General features: G+C 47.4%; 2 protein-coding genes across 3 annotated transcripts in view; one reads left to right on the forward strand and one right to left on the reverse strand.

The window, feature by feature from the left end:
- ABR (ABR activator of RhoGEF and GTPase) overlaps positions 1-6,202 on the reverse strand; it is a 173,404-nt gene extending 167,202 nt beyond the window's left edge. The window contains exon 1 of one of the 2 annotated variants that reach the window (XM_074320134.1): positions 5,030-6,202. In XM_074320134.1, coding sequence (XP_074176235.1) covers positions 5,030-6,077 — 1,048 coding nt within the window. In that variant the 5' untranslated portion in view covers positions 6,078-6,202. The remainder of the gene's footprint in view (positions 1-5,029) is intronic. The other variant, XM_074320133.1, reaches the window with a different exon arrangement.
- Positions 6,076-13,612, forward strand: part of LOC141568971 (uncharacterized) — a 29,498-nt gene continuing 21,961 nt past the window's right edge. Inside the window, exons 1-4 of the mRNA XM_074320419.1 lie at positions 6,076-6,167; positions 6,224-6,692; positions 7,497-7,710; positions 11,924-12,009. Coding sequence (XP_074176520.1) covers positions 6,076-6,167; positions 6,224-6,692; positions 7,497-7,613 — 678 coding nt within the window. The 3' untranslated portion in view covers positions 7,614-7,710; positions 11,924-12,009. The remainder of the gene's footprint in view (positions 6,168-6,223; positions 6,693-7,496; positions 7,711-11,923; positions 12,010-13,612) is intronic.

Below are 13,612 nucleotides of genomic sequence, written 5' to 3' on the forward strand. Positions count from 1 at the left end.
TGTTCTTCTTCCCCAATACAATCTTAAAAAAAAAAAAAAGAGTGTCAGTTTTACAAGGCTGACCCAAGTACAGACAAGCAGTTTGATTCTGGGTAAATTGGCCTTTCTAAGCCTCAGCACCTTCACCTATAAAATGGGACTAATAATTTCCACCTGCAGAGATGGCTGTGAGGCTTCATGCGATGGTCTGCTGCTCTTGTTACTATGACTGACAGGACTCCTATCTTTGGGGTTCTCTGCTTAAAATCCTAGGAAAGGAAAAGCCATAGGATCCAATGGAAAGAGCCTAGATCCGACTCACAGACCCTGCCTTGAGGGTCATGAGCACGTGAGCTTGAGTTTGCTTTTAAGGACTCCAGGGTCCTTATCTGTCTGGAGAGGGGCAGGATTAGACTAACTGTAAGATCTCTTCCTGTTCTAGGCTCTTGAATGTGATTGAAGTTCTAAGTAACAGTCCTTAGCCACTCAGTTCGGGATTTAACAAGTTACCTGCTGGAAAAGTGTTTCTTTATCTAAAACCTATGGTTTCTACCCCAGGAGCCAAAGAGTCAGTGAGAACTTTAAAGGCAGGTCACCAACTTTTGCAGTCATAGCCCTTAACACAGAGGCATGAAATAAGACCTTGATAAATCCTTGTTGAGTGGGATGGATGGATGGATGATGGATGGATGGATGGATTCCAAGGGCCAGCAAAAATGGAGACTGCTTGTTCTCCACTGAGCAAAGTTTAATGCAAGGAGAAAATGCTATCAATTTAAAATCATAATGATATTTACTTTGTCATCTGAACTAAAACCAGAATATCAGATGAATAGTCACTGCCAGTCAAAAGGATGCCTGACCCTGAAAGCCACCTTTGGGCTTTGCTAGAAGAGAGCACTTTGGTACAAGGAGTGCATGTGTGGCCTAGGGGATGCCACAGGCTGCAGAAGGAATGCATAAACCCCAAGAAGGACATGTCATTCAACCTTTCTAGCAGAGGTGGCCCAGAAGCATGTCAGTGTGAAAGGTAACACACCAAGGCCGCCTCCTGTGGTTATGCATTATGGCTGCCCAAGAGTGCCCAGGTGAGGAGAGGTCTCAGACCCATCAGGTGGTCTGCTCACCTGTGAGGCCAAGTATACCCAGGAGCCCCATGGGTGGGCAGCAGCCCTGAACGTTGACCTCAGCAGCAGATGCATGGTCTGCTGAGGACTTTAGTGATGAAAACAATAATAATAATAATAACGCACACACACATATACGCTACACAGGTGTGCACTTACTGGCATTGTGTGCCAGATGCTTTGTTAAACGCTTTCAATATTTTATTGTATTCATTCTTAACTGTGCTGAGAGGTAGGTGCTATTATTTGCAAGCACAGGCTCAGGAGCCAGACTGCCTGGGTTCAAATCCTAAGTGCCGCTTATAAGCTGGGTGACCTTGAACAGGGTTATTGAAGTTCTCTGGGCCTCGAGATTCTCATACGTAAAGTGGAAATCATTATAGTGACCGTCTCATACAGCTGTTGTGCGGTATAAATGAGTTCATATGGGTGAAATGCTTAAAACAGCAGCTGGCACAAAGTCAGCCCTCAGTGTTAGCTTTTCCGATCATTCCCATCTAATTGCCAGAGACTGGGGAAAGGTCAGTGGGTTGCCCCTGGCCTCATACCCGGTGTGAGGCAGGGACAGGATACAGACACAAGCATGACTCCATGGCACACATGATCCAACACAGCTGATTCTAGCTCTGCAGCCCCCAACCCCCATCCCATTCACTCCACAATCCTCATCCATGGCAACATAGCTAAGCTACAAGGTGCTCAAAAGAAGATACTAAAAGAATGGGGATTCTAACTTATTTGAACTGGGATTTGGCTGCTATGTGGAGAAACAAAACAAAACAAAACCAATGTGTCTTGGTACAGGGCTCTCCCCCTCCCTCATCTAAGAGAAAACAGCTCTTATCTGAGGCAGGAGCGACTCTGCCTCTGGACCTTTTAAAAAGAGGTCTCATGTGCTCTCTTTCCTTGAAACCCTGAAAGGCAAAGCCTGAATTGCCCAATAAATCCGACCTTCGGTAAAGGATATCTGAACACAGGAAAATGGCACGATTGCTGATAGAGAGGGAGAAACAACACAAGGGCCAAGCCAGCAAGAGAGCCTCTCTGCCCTGGGTCCTGCCCTGCTGCCTGGAAGGTTCTAGGAAGAGTCGGAGCCAGGAAAAACACATGCATCATAGAAATAAAACCATCTGTGATCCAGAATGATCTAGGAGTGAGAAGCTTTGAAACATCAACTCAAAATAACCTGTAGTCATGGTTAGTAAACACTATGGATATTTGCTATGTGCCAGGACCTGTTCAAAGCCCTTTAGAAATAATATCTCATTTACTCTTCGTATCAACAACATGAGGTAAGCAGAGTTTACTAGCCTCATTTTACAGATGAGAAAACTGAGACGAAGAAAATTCAAATAATTTTTCCCAAGGTCACACAAACAGTCTAGCTTAAGGGCCCACAGTCTTTATCAGCGTTTTCAAAGCTTTTTGTCCAACCCACACCAAGAAACACATTCTACACCAGGATCCATTCTACATCACACATTTATACATAATTGAAACAAAGTTTCTAAACAGAATAATATTCACCATTACCATGTGCAATGCACTCCGATGTTTTCTATCCTGTTCTATCCCATTTAAAAAAATACATCATTCAACTAATATGTATGGAACACCTAATACGTGTTAGACGTTCTTCTAGGCTTTGGCGCTAAGTCAGTGGATGAAACAGACAAAAATCCTTACCCTCTTGGAGCTTGCATTTTACTGGAGGAAAAGAGTAATACGATCCACATGCAAAATTGTACCATCTGAGGTGGTAATTTGGTCAGTGAGAAGGAGAAAAAGAAAGCAGGGACAGCCAAGGGTGACCAAGGAAGGCCCGACCATGCTTTCATTCCTCACCTCACTGATTTCTGTGGGCTGTTACTCACAGGGTGAAAACACCTGCCCTTAGTCCTTCCACTCTAGTGAGTCTCTGTATGTCTTCCTAGATTGTGTGCCCATGTGCACTTGTATGTGACCACGTGCACCTGTGTGCACATGTGTAGGAGTGTGTGGATGTGTGGGCATACATGTATGCATGTGTATATCCACCCCCATTCACTTCCTTACTGGAGACATTTTGGAGACAGGAGGCAGGGTACCCATATGCAGCTCTGCAGGGGTTCCCTCCAAAGCTTGCCTTGCAAAGAGGTCCTGGAATGGGGCTGGAGATACAGCCTGGGCACAAGTGCCAAACATGTGCCTTGGCTGGAGTCTGCAGTCCAGAAGAAGGAGAATCTTTATCATTGATCCACCCAGAGGGGGCCTTTTGTAAATTGTTAGGTCAGAGGGAACAGAGTTCCTTATCGGCATCAGTATGCAATACGTGCGTAGGAAGAGAGGAGACAGCTCACACAAATAAATCACCCCCTGGGGAAACTCCAGTGCATTGGGCACACCTGGCAAGGTGATTGATGTGGGTCTGAGGGGAGATGGGATTGGAGCCAGCTCTGAAGCACCTCTGGGCCACTTGGGCAGCCTCCATTTGGAACTTGGCACTAGAGTGAAATCTTCAGACTCTTCCTTTAAGTTAAAGGGGCACATCAAAAATGTTACTAGCATGGGTGGCAAAAGCATGAGCTATGGGAAATGCAGCCAATTTCTGCTAATGAATAAGTGTAATTGATCACAACAGATGACTGGATGGATCTTCCAAATGTGCTTTTAGCAAAGCAGACAGTTTTTCATTCAAATGCAAACTTATCCAGACAAGATCTAATAATGGAGATTTTGGAACAATCCCAGCATCAGTGATTTCTTTCTTTTTTTTTCACTTAGTAGGAAAGCATCTGAAGTTCCTGGTCACAGCTTGAACTACCCAAACGCCAAGTTGTGCTTTCCTTATGGCTGAGGAGACCCTGACTGTCCGTCGGGCAGCAAAGGGGCAGTCACAGGTCACCTCACATCACTGTCCTTTCCTCCTCAGCCCCATTCCCACGCCCTGATCTATGAGGAGCTGGGTGGGTGGGAGACAGTCAGTTCCATGCAATCATCCATTTGTTCAAGAAACACTTATTGAACACTTACTACTATGTGCAAGGGGATTCAAAGATGACTAAGACCAGGTCCTGTCCTGGGAAGACAGGGCAGAGGTGAAGGGAAACAACGAAGGAGTGGAAGTCCCAGTAGAGGTCTCTGCTCTCTCCAACAAAGCACTTAATCTTTCTGAGCTTCGGTTTACTCCTTTATCAAATGAAGGCACTGCACAAGGCATGATCTCTAGGCACTAGGCCAGCTTGAAGACTCTATGATGCTAAGCCTTCCCTTCCCACTCAGACTCCTAGGCTCCTAGGAAGCTGACAGATCAAGCACAGCCTTGTAGGAAGGGGGCAGTCAACAAAGGCAGGGCGCCGTGAGGAAAAGGTACATTTTCCCAAAGGGGAGGCTGTTTCAATTTGGCCCAAACACCAAAACAGGCTGGGGAAAAGGAGAGATAAGTTCAGAAAATTAAGTGGAAGATTTAGACTTCCATATAGAGGAATCCAGGGGAAATGGGAAACACTGGAGTTTGTGCAGAGGATACTAGTGCGTATCAGCGCAGGGGCACGGGGCCGGCCCAAAGGAATGTGGGGGACCTGTGGGGGATGGGTTGAAAGGGGCCAGAACGGATAATGTTGCAATAGTCAGAGCAGAAAGGCTGAGGCCTAAGCAAAAGATTCCACCCACGGTGTAGCCAAGCGCATCATTCCATCACCCTCCTGCCACCGCCACAATGCGTATTTTCAAAAACTCGCCTAAGCTGAAATCTTTAAGGTTGCACTATCTTTTCTTAAGTTCCACAAGTGGCTTCAAGGTAAACACATAAATCTTATCTCCCTTCAAACGAGAAGCCTGAAGTTAAACAGGACCAACAAGGTGTGCCAGGGATGGGGTGCAGGAAGCGGCCAGCAGCCCCCCCAGGATGCGCGAGGCTGGGATCCAGAGAGGGGTGAGCCTACCTGCAGAGCAGCCGTCTTCGTGGTCCGAACTGTTGTGGCTGCAGTCACTGCCCCTCTCCGGCGAGCTATGGCTGGGTGAGTCTCGCTCCGGCACCCACAGGAACCTCTTGCGCCGCCACCGGGGGAGGTGCTCGCGGGCCCCGCGCCGTGGGGGCTCATCCACCGCTAGGGGCGAGCCCCTCCCATCCTTGGCCTCCGACTCCAGCTGCTCCAGGTCGCGGCTCTGGCGCTGCTGCCGCCGGCCCCCAGGGATCAGGTGCATCCAGCGATGGGGGCTGGAGGCCCGCGCCGGCTTTTCGGCCTCATCGCGGGTCCCGAGCCGGCAGGGGGCCACGAGCAAGTGGCCTAGGACAAATTTCTCATTCAAATCCACCATCTCGAAGTCGTGGTCACTGCTGTCGCCCCCATCGTCCGCCCCCGCGGCGTCCGGGTCGCCCTCCTCGGAGCCCCGCCCCTCGCGGGTCCCAGAGGGTAGCTCCTCTCCCGGGGCGCAGGGAATTGTGCCATCGTGACCGGAGGGCTCACAGTCTTCCCGGGGCCTGAAGAGGAGGCGAGGCTGCAGCAGCTGCTGGTGGATCGCGGCGGTCAAGGTGCGCACGGCGCCCCCGGCCCCCGCCGCCCCGGGCCAGGTGGGAAGGTCCAGGTACACGAACGGAGGAGTCTCGGCCTTGGCGGCCACCTCCGGGTCAAGACGCGCGAGATCCAGGGGATCTTCGCCGCCGCCCGCCGAGCCTTTCTCCTCCCGCGGTGGCTGCGCCTGCTCCGGCGCGACGGGCGCCGGCTCTTCTGCCGAAGCTCCCCCGCTGCCGCCGTCTCCGCCCTCCGGGGGCCCGCAGCCGAGCTCCGGCTTCTCCCCGGCCAGGGCTGCCTGCAGGTAGAAGACTTTAAACTTCTCCTCTGCCAACACCTGTTGCAGCCGCTTCAGGTTCAGTTTGCAGCGCTCCAGCTCCCGCTGCATGTCGAGCACTGAGTCCAGCCGCATGACCGGCGCCTCCTCCCCGGGGAACTCGGCCTGCCAGTGGCGCTCAAAGTCCTGGGGGTCCCACATGCCCGGCGCCCCCGCGGGACTCCGGGGCCCAGCTCCTCCGCGCGCAGCGGGCTGGAGTCGTGCCTGGCGCTCTCCCGGGAGCCCGCGCTGGCGCAGTAGCCTGCCCTTCCCTTCGGCCCCAGAAAAGAATGAGAGAAAAAATAAAGTTTTTCCCCTTCCGCCCTCGTGCGGTTTTTTTTTTTTTTTCCTTCTTGTTCTGGGTTTCGCCTCCCTGACGTAAGCCGCTACCCGCGGCGGAGGCAGGCGTCTGGTGGCCCTTGGTCCGCCCCGGGCAGAACGCGCCGAGCCAGCCGGGTCTGCAGCCCCCACTACCCGGCCGGGTGCCCCGCGGGCTCCGGCGTCTGTAGAGCCGCGGCGGGGGCGGAGCCTCGGTGGCGCCGGGCCAGGCCCTGCGGGCGGGCCTGGGAGCTGCGCTGGCGGCGGGGAGGCTGGGAGAGAGCCGCGGCGGGGCGGGCCTGCGAGCAGTCAACCCAGAGGCGCCGGCCACCCCTGGGGCTGGCCGCTGTGGGCCCCGCTCGCACCTTCCTGGCCAGTCGGGCTGCGCAGCTCCCGCCGCGGCGCGGGCGCCCTGCACCAGCGAGCGGGACTGCGCGGCCCCGAGAAGCCGGAGCCCAGGTGAGGGAGCGCGCAGGGGCTCTTGGGCCACGGGCCAAGCTTCCTCCACCCGGCTCTCCAAGGCCTTCCCTACCCAGGGTCAGGGCGGCGCCTGGGAGCAAGAAGAAAAGGTGGGGCAAAGGCGATGTGGCGCGGCGGCGAGGGCAAGTGTGGACGAGGGTGGTCTGCTGACCCTCGGGGTTGTCATTCGCCAGCATTTATTGAGCACCTTGAACTAACTTGATCAAAATCACGGAGCTATTTAATCCAAAGATGAGGATAAAACTTTGGATTTTCTGAGTCCCTTTAAAGCCTTCTCGCCAGTGCTCACTAGAGCTTTTCAGGGAAAAAGTGGACAATTTGACATAGCCAAATGGCTATGCACTCCCTTGTGACTGAATTGAAACATGACAATAGGGGCCTTAGACACTTGGGTGTCTAAGAGGACCCTCCAGTCCACCTCCTCTTTGTGGCCTCAACAATTCTACGGAGGAAAAAAAAAGAAGGAGCTGGGTACAGGCACCTGGGCCGGCCCTCGGGGTGGGGTGAATGGGGGACTCCCGCTTCGCCCTCCACTCCACACCTGGCTGCACCACACTTCTCCAGGGTATTGGGTGAGGTCCTACTGTCTGCAGAGAGAGGTCCTAATAAATTGGCTTGTGCTAGCCGCAAGGGGGAGACCTTCTCTTTGATTCACATTTCCTTCATTTTAAGGATGAGGAAATGGATACTTTAAGAAACTAAGTGATTAGGCAGCTGGAAATTCTTCCTGTCCTCAGTGCCCTTTGGAGACTGACGCTAAACCCCACCACCTTTTCTCTCCAGCTCCCTGCCACGTGCCTCTCACCTGAACCGTCTGCACAGACCATCCTGCTCCAGTTTGCTTTTCAATCCATCCCTCAAGGCTGGATCTTGGGAAGCTACCAGGAAGATAGTTCTTAACCACAAATGAGATGGTGCCGTGCTTTTGCTCAAACTCCTTCAGCGACTCCCGATCACCGACAGGATGGAGTCCAGATTCCTCTGCGTGACAGAGGAGGTACTCCCACATTTGGTCTCAACCATCTTCTCGGCCTTCCTCCTGTGCTTTAGCCTTACCAACTCCATGCTGTCCCCAAAGACGGCTCAATTGACGGGTGTCTTTTCCTCTTCCTTGGAACTCCTGTCCCTGTTCATGGGCACAACTCCCTGCTGTCTGGGGTTCTCCAACCCTCTATTAAGACCCAGCTAAAGCAGCCTCACCTTTCTGGCCCCCCTCCCTCTTCTTCGCGTCACCATTCCATCTTGTACACGTCGTTATCTTTGCCCTTGTTCCATTTGCTTATAATTATCAGTGACATCTTTTGTTTCCCCTACTTTCAGAACCCCTCCAGGGCAGGGATCGTGTCTTCCATTTCTGTACTCCTGTTGCTTCTGGCAGAAAGTGACAGGTAAATGTTGTTGAATGAATGAAATGAAAGGATGAATGGGTGGACAGACAGATGAAGGAATTCCCCATCCTGCGGTTCCTACTTGGCTTCTCCAGCTGTGAATCACTCCAGACTGGGGGCAGATTTGCTTCCCACAGCGGCTTCTCAATTACAGAATTTCTTTCCTTGACAAAGTGTCTGTTTACTCATTTTCCTAATATCCCTTCTTCCTTTTTTAATTCGGTGTGCCACTGGCATGACTCATCACAGTGTTTGTCTTTTCGCCCGACTGCTATGGGGGGAGTGGATATGTTTTCAAATACGTTAATCGAGTATTCCCCAGTTTGTGTGATTTCTCAATTCTTTACCTAGTTCCTCAAGCGTTCTCTCCCACCTTACCTTCATATGTCGAAGAGACAGTCCCTACCTTACCAGAGGCCACCACAATCTCCTTTGTCCCCTGGGAAGGACTGAGGAGCCACCAGTGCCTACAGCAACCAGTGCAAGGTATTCCTTTAGACGAAGTCCATAAGCATCTTGGCCTCTGTTACGATTTCAGAATGAGAAGGGCAGGGATGGATGACCCCAGTCAACAACAGCATATTGATTGGAAGATGTTTCAATATGTATATTTAAATGCACAAAGGAAAAAAACCCTGTAAGTTACTATAAGCATCAATTTCTGAATTTGTAAGTTCCCTGGGAGGATAGTTTCAACTCTGTCCTTTAATTAAAGCAGCAGTATGATTCCCCTTTGGTCCAAGGAAGTTGTTACCAATACCACTAATTTTTTCCACGAGGACCAATATAGCTGGAAACGCCAGCATACATCTTCTATAAACAGATCCCAGGAGCAAACTTCATTGTGTCTAGCTGGTAGATGGTTCGGTTTTATTACTTGGCTATGGGTCATCATGAGGGCAGAGGCAGAGTGGCTGACATTTATTGAGTCCACACTTCTAGTTGTCGTACATTTTTGATCGCATCTAATTCCTCAGAACAACCCTGTCAAGAAGGTATTATTGTTGTCACTTCAGAGAGAGAAAGAGAAATAAAAATCAAAGAGGTCAGAGGTCACACAGTCAATCTGCTGGATTCTAAAGTCCAGTAGCTTTGTAAGGACTTGGCCCAGGCACGTCTGTCATTAGCATTTATTCATTCAATAAATATCTGTTGAGCACCTATTAGGTGCTAGGGCCAGGAAAATAAAGCTTCAACTTTGTAACCTGGCATATCAGAATCTTCACAATGGGTCCTCTCACCTCAGCCTACTTTGCCAACCTCATTTACTGAATTTCTTCTCTTGGTGGCACCCATTCAGCCCCCTGCTCTGAGTCACCCTCTGAGCAGATGCGTTTTATGTCCCATGTCATCTTGAATTTCTGCTGCTGCTGCTGCTGCTGCTGCTGCAGTGGACAGTTTCCATGGGTTGCCGGGGTCTCACATCAAGTGCCAACCCCTACTACTCTCCACTTTTCTGCCGTAGGATTTTTCTCAGTCACAAAGCTCTCAAGGGTGTCCCAGGTGGAAGTTTCTATGGGGGAAGTTAACATCCCCTGAGCATTTCATGGCCAGTGAAATTGGGAGCTGGTTAATAAGTGCTCCAGGCGCCTGTCTTTGAAGGGCGTTTCTGATGCTCAGTGGTCTCCAACAGGAATGAGCCCAGTTATTCACAGTGGTAACCAATCCAAAATGAGCTCTCAACTGGCGTTCCCTGCTTGTCTGTCTCCCTTTCCCTCTCCCTCACTCCTGCTTCCGGGGACAATATCGTGAATAAATTATGTGCAGCAGTTCCTTGTGTCCGTTCCAGCTTTCCTCCTCTGGCTCTTTCCACCAAGACACCCTCCAGCCTCCCTGTGCCCTCTTTGATACAGCCACACAAGGTGCTTCAGCATTCCCCGTCACTCCTAGGTCTCTTATGTCTTCCTTTGCCATGCTATTTCCTCCTTTACCTGGTGAGGTCCTTTTTGCCTGTCCAAGCCTCTCTCGCCTATGACTTGCTCTCTGAAGCCTTCCCTTCCCCAAATCCAGATACGCACGCTTATCTACAGAGGGATTTGCCTTGGTCTCAGCACGGGTCACACCACACTATAATTAATTCCACGGCTTTTTTGAGGAAATCCTGGCTCCGGCCAGCTGGCAACTCTTATTCCTCCAACTGCCACAGCTCCTAACATGGTGCCAAACAGAGTCAGTGCCTAGTATGTGTCTACTGAGTGAATGAAGGAATGAATGAATGAATGGTGAATGAGTGACTGAGTATACTCTACCTGGACTCTTTAGGCCTTAACTTCATGCCATTTTAAAGCAGGACCACCCTTACCCAAAGGAAGAGTGGAAAGACATCTCTGAGGTGATGCTGCTGCCAGGAGCTCTGCTTTTTAAAAAATGCCTTTAGATTAACAAGCAGCCTCTATGGAAACACAAATTTTAACTATCAATCAATCATTCACACTTCAGTGTGAACTGCCTTCTCCCTGGCTTTCTTCAGGGTTATCTGAAAGGGCTGGGAGTTTGGACTGGGGAGGAGAATGGAAATAGTGCAGCCAGAAGAAGGAGCATAGCCCGGAAAGGACTGGGCAAGGGTGGGACCTGCAAATTTGAGTGCTGAAGGTGTGAACACAGAAAAAGAGGTCCCTTCCTTTGAGTACCTTTTCCACTAGGCTTGCTTCTTCAAATGCAAAAGTTCTCCTGACTACAAATTAGAATAACCTGGGAGTTATTAAGGCTGTCCAGTCTTGAACTTCCTCTAATACCAATTCATTCTGAATCTCAGGAATGGGACCTCACATCAATATGTTATTAATTTTTGGCTTTATTGAGATATAACACAATAAATTCAGTGGTTTTTAATATGCAGTTGGATAAATTTTGGTAATTGCAAACAGTCATGTAATCTCCACAATAAACAAGATAATAAAATAGCTCCATCACCCTAAAAAGTTCCCTCCTGCCCTTTTGCAGTCAATACCTTTTCCTGACTCCCAGTCTCAAGCAACCGTAGTTTCCCATAATTTCTGTCACTATGGTTTCGCCTCTTCTAGAATTTTATAGGAATGAATGTAGTCTTTGGTATTTGACTGAGTGCTGAAACTTAGCATACTGTTTTTGAGTTTCATCTATGTTATGTGTATTTATATTTCCTTCCTTTCCATCGCCTTCCCCCCAAAGGCAAGAATAGGCCTTTTAATGTACGTTATCACTTTTATCCCTCATCATAGTTCTGTGACAGAAGTATTATTATCATCGTGCAGATAAATAAATTATGGTTTGCTGAAAATAGGAGCATTGGTAAAGATTACATAATTCTTTTCTTTTTATTGCTGAGTAGCATTCCATACTATGAATATATCCCTATTATTTATCCATGCTCCAGTTGATGGACATTTGGGTTGTCTTTGTGTGGACTAAGTTTTCATTTCATAACACCATTTAGAGGGTATGTAGTGGTATCTCATTGTGGTTTTAATTTGCATTTCCCTGATGACTAGTGGTGTATAACATCTTTTCAGGTGCTTATTGGCCATTTGTATATCTTCTTTGTGAAGTATCTGTACAAATCTTTTGTTCATTTTTATTGGATGTTTGCCTTATAATTGAGTTGAATAGCTCTTTATATGCTTTATTCAAGCCTTTTGTCAGATATGTGTTTTGTAAATGATTTTCTTCTAGTCTGTGGCTTGCCTTTTCATTTTCTTCTCCGTAGCTTTTGAACAGTGAACATTTTTTATTTTGCTGAAGTCCATTTTATTAAGCTTTTAATAGTTCTCACTTTTTGTATTCTGTTTAAGAAATCTTTCCCTAACCCAATGCCACAAAGATTTCTCCTATGTTCTTTTCTAGACATTTGATAGTTTTTTCCATGTGGGTATCCAGTTGTTGAAGCACTAAATTACTTTGGCAGCTTTGTGAAAAATTCAACTAATTATGTAAGTGTGAATCTATTTCTAGATCCTATTCCATTCCATTGATGCATATGTCTGTTCTCATGGCAATACCACTTGTCTCGATTACCATAGTTTTATAGGTCTTAGATCATGTAAGTCCTTTAACAGTCCTTTTTAAAAAATTATTTTGGTAATTTCCAGGTCCTTTGCCTTTGACATAAATTTTAAAATCAGCCTGCCAATTTTCCAGAAAAGTCTGTTTGGATTTTGATTGGGATTTCTTTGAATGTGCAGATAAATTTGGGGAGAATTGCCATCTTAACAATATTAAGTCTTTCAAACTACAAACATGGAATCTCCCCATTCATTAAGGTCTTCTTTAATTTCCCTTAGCAATGCTTCACATTTTCAGTGTATATGTTTGTACATCTTTTGCTCAATTTCCAAGAATTTTATTTTTTTTGGTGCTACTGTAAATGGAGTTGTTTTAAATTTTATTTTTTAATCGTTCATTGCTGGTATATAAGATTACAGTTGGTTTTTGTATATTGACCTTGTATCCTGAGACCTCACTAAACTTATTAGTTCTAGTAACTCTAGTGTAGATTCATTATTCATTTTGTTTTGATTTTTTTTTAACTTTTATTTATTTTAAGTGTGTGTTTCCCAGATCCATCAGCTCCAAGTCAAGTAGTTGTTTCAGTCTAGTTGTGGAAGGCACAGCTCACACTGGCCCAGGCGGGGATCAAAACAGCAACCCTGGTGTTACAAGCATCGTGCTCTAACCAACTGAGCTAACAGGCCGCCCCTTGTTTTGATTTTTTATTGAGATAAAATTCCCATGCCATAAATCTTGCCACTTTAAAGTGTACAATTCAGTGGTTTTTAGTATATTTTCTCACTTGTATAACCATCACCATTATTTATTTCCAGAATAATTTTATCACCCCCAAAAGTAATTCATACCCATTATCAGTCCCTCCCCAATTTCCCCCAGCCCACTAGCCCTAGGCAACCACTAATCAACTTTCTGTCTCTATGGATTTGCCTCTTCTGGACCTTTAATATAAATGGAATTATACAGTACGTAGCCCTTTGCATCTGACTTCTTTCACTTAATAATGTTCTCTAGGTTCATCTGTGTTGTAGCATGTATCAGTATTTCATTCCTTTGTATGGCTGAATAATATTTTATTGTATGGATATGCCACATTTTGTTTATTCATTCATCAGTTGATGGTCATTTGAGTTGTTTTTGCTTTTTGGCTATTATGAATAATTCTGTTATGAATAGTCATGTACAAGTTTTTGCATGGGCATGTTTTCAATTCTCTCTGGTATTTACCTAGAAATGGATCAGATGAACTCTGTGTTTAAGTTATTGTGGAACTGCCAAACAGTTTCCCGAAGTGGCTGCCTCATTTTACATTCCCACCTGCAAGCTATGAAGCTTCCAAATTTCCCCACATTCTCACCAATACTTATTATTTTTTCAATCATAGCCATCCTACTGCATATCAAATGGTACCTCATTGTGGCTTTGATTGATTTATATTTCCCTAATGATTAACGATGTTGAACATCTTTTCATGTGCTTATTGGCTATTTGTATATCTTCTTTGGAGAAATGTCTATTCAAATCTCT

This window comes from Rhinolophus sinicus, linkage group LG15 (genome assembly GCF_036562045.2).
Source record: "Rhinolophus sinicus isolate RSC01 linkage group LG15, ASM3656204v1, whole genome shotgun sequence".
NCBI classification, from domain to species: domain Eukaryota; kingdom Metazoa; phylum Chordata; class Mammalia; order Chiroptera; family Rhinolophidae; genus Rhinolophus; species Rhinolophus sinicus.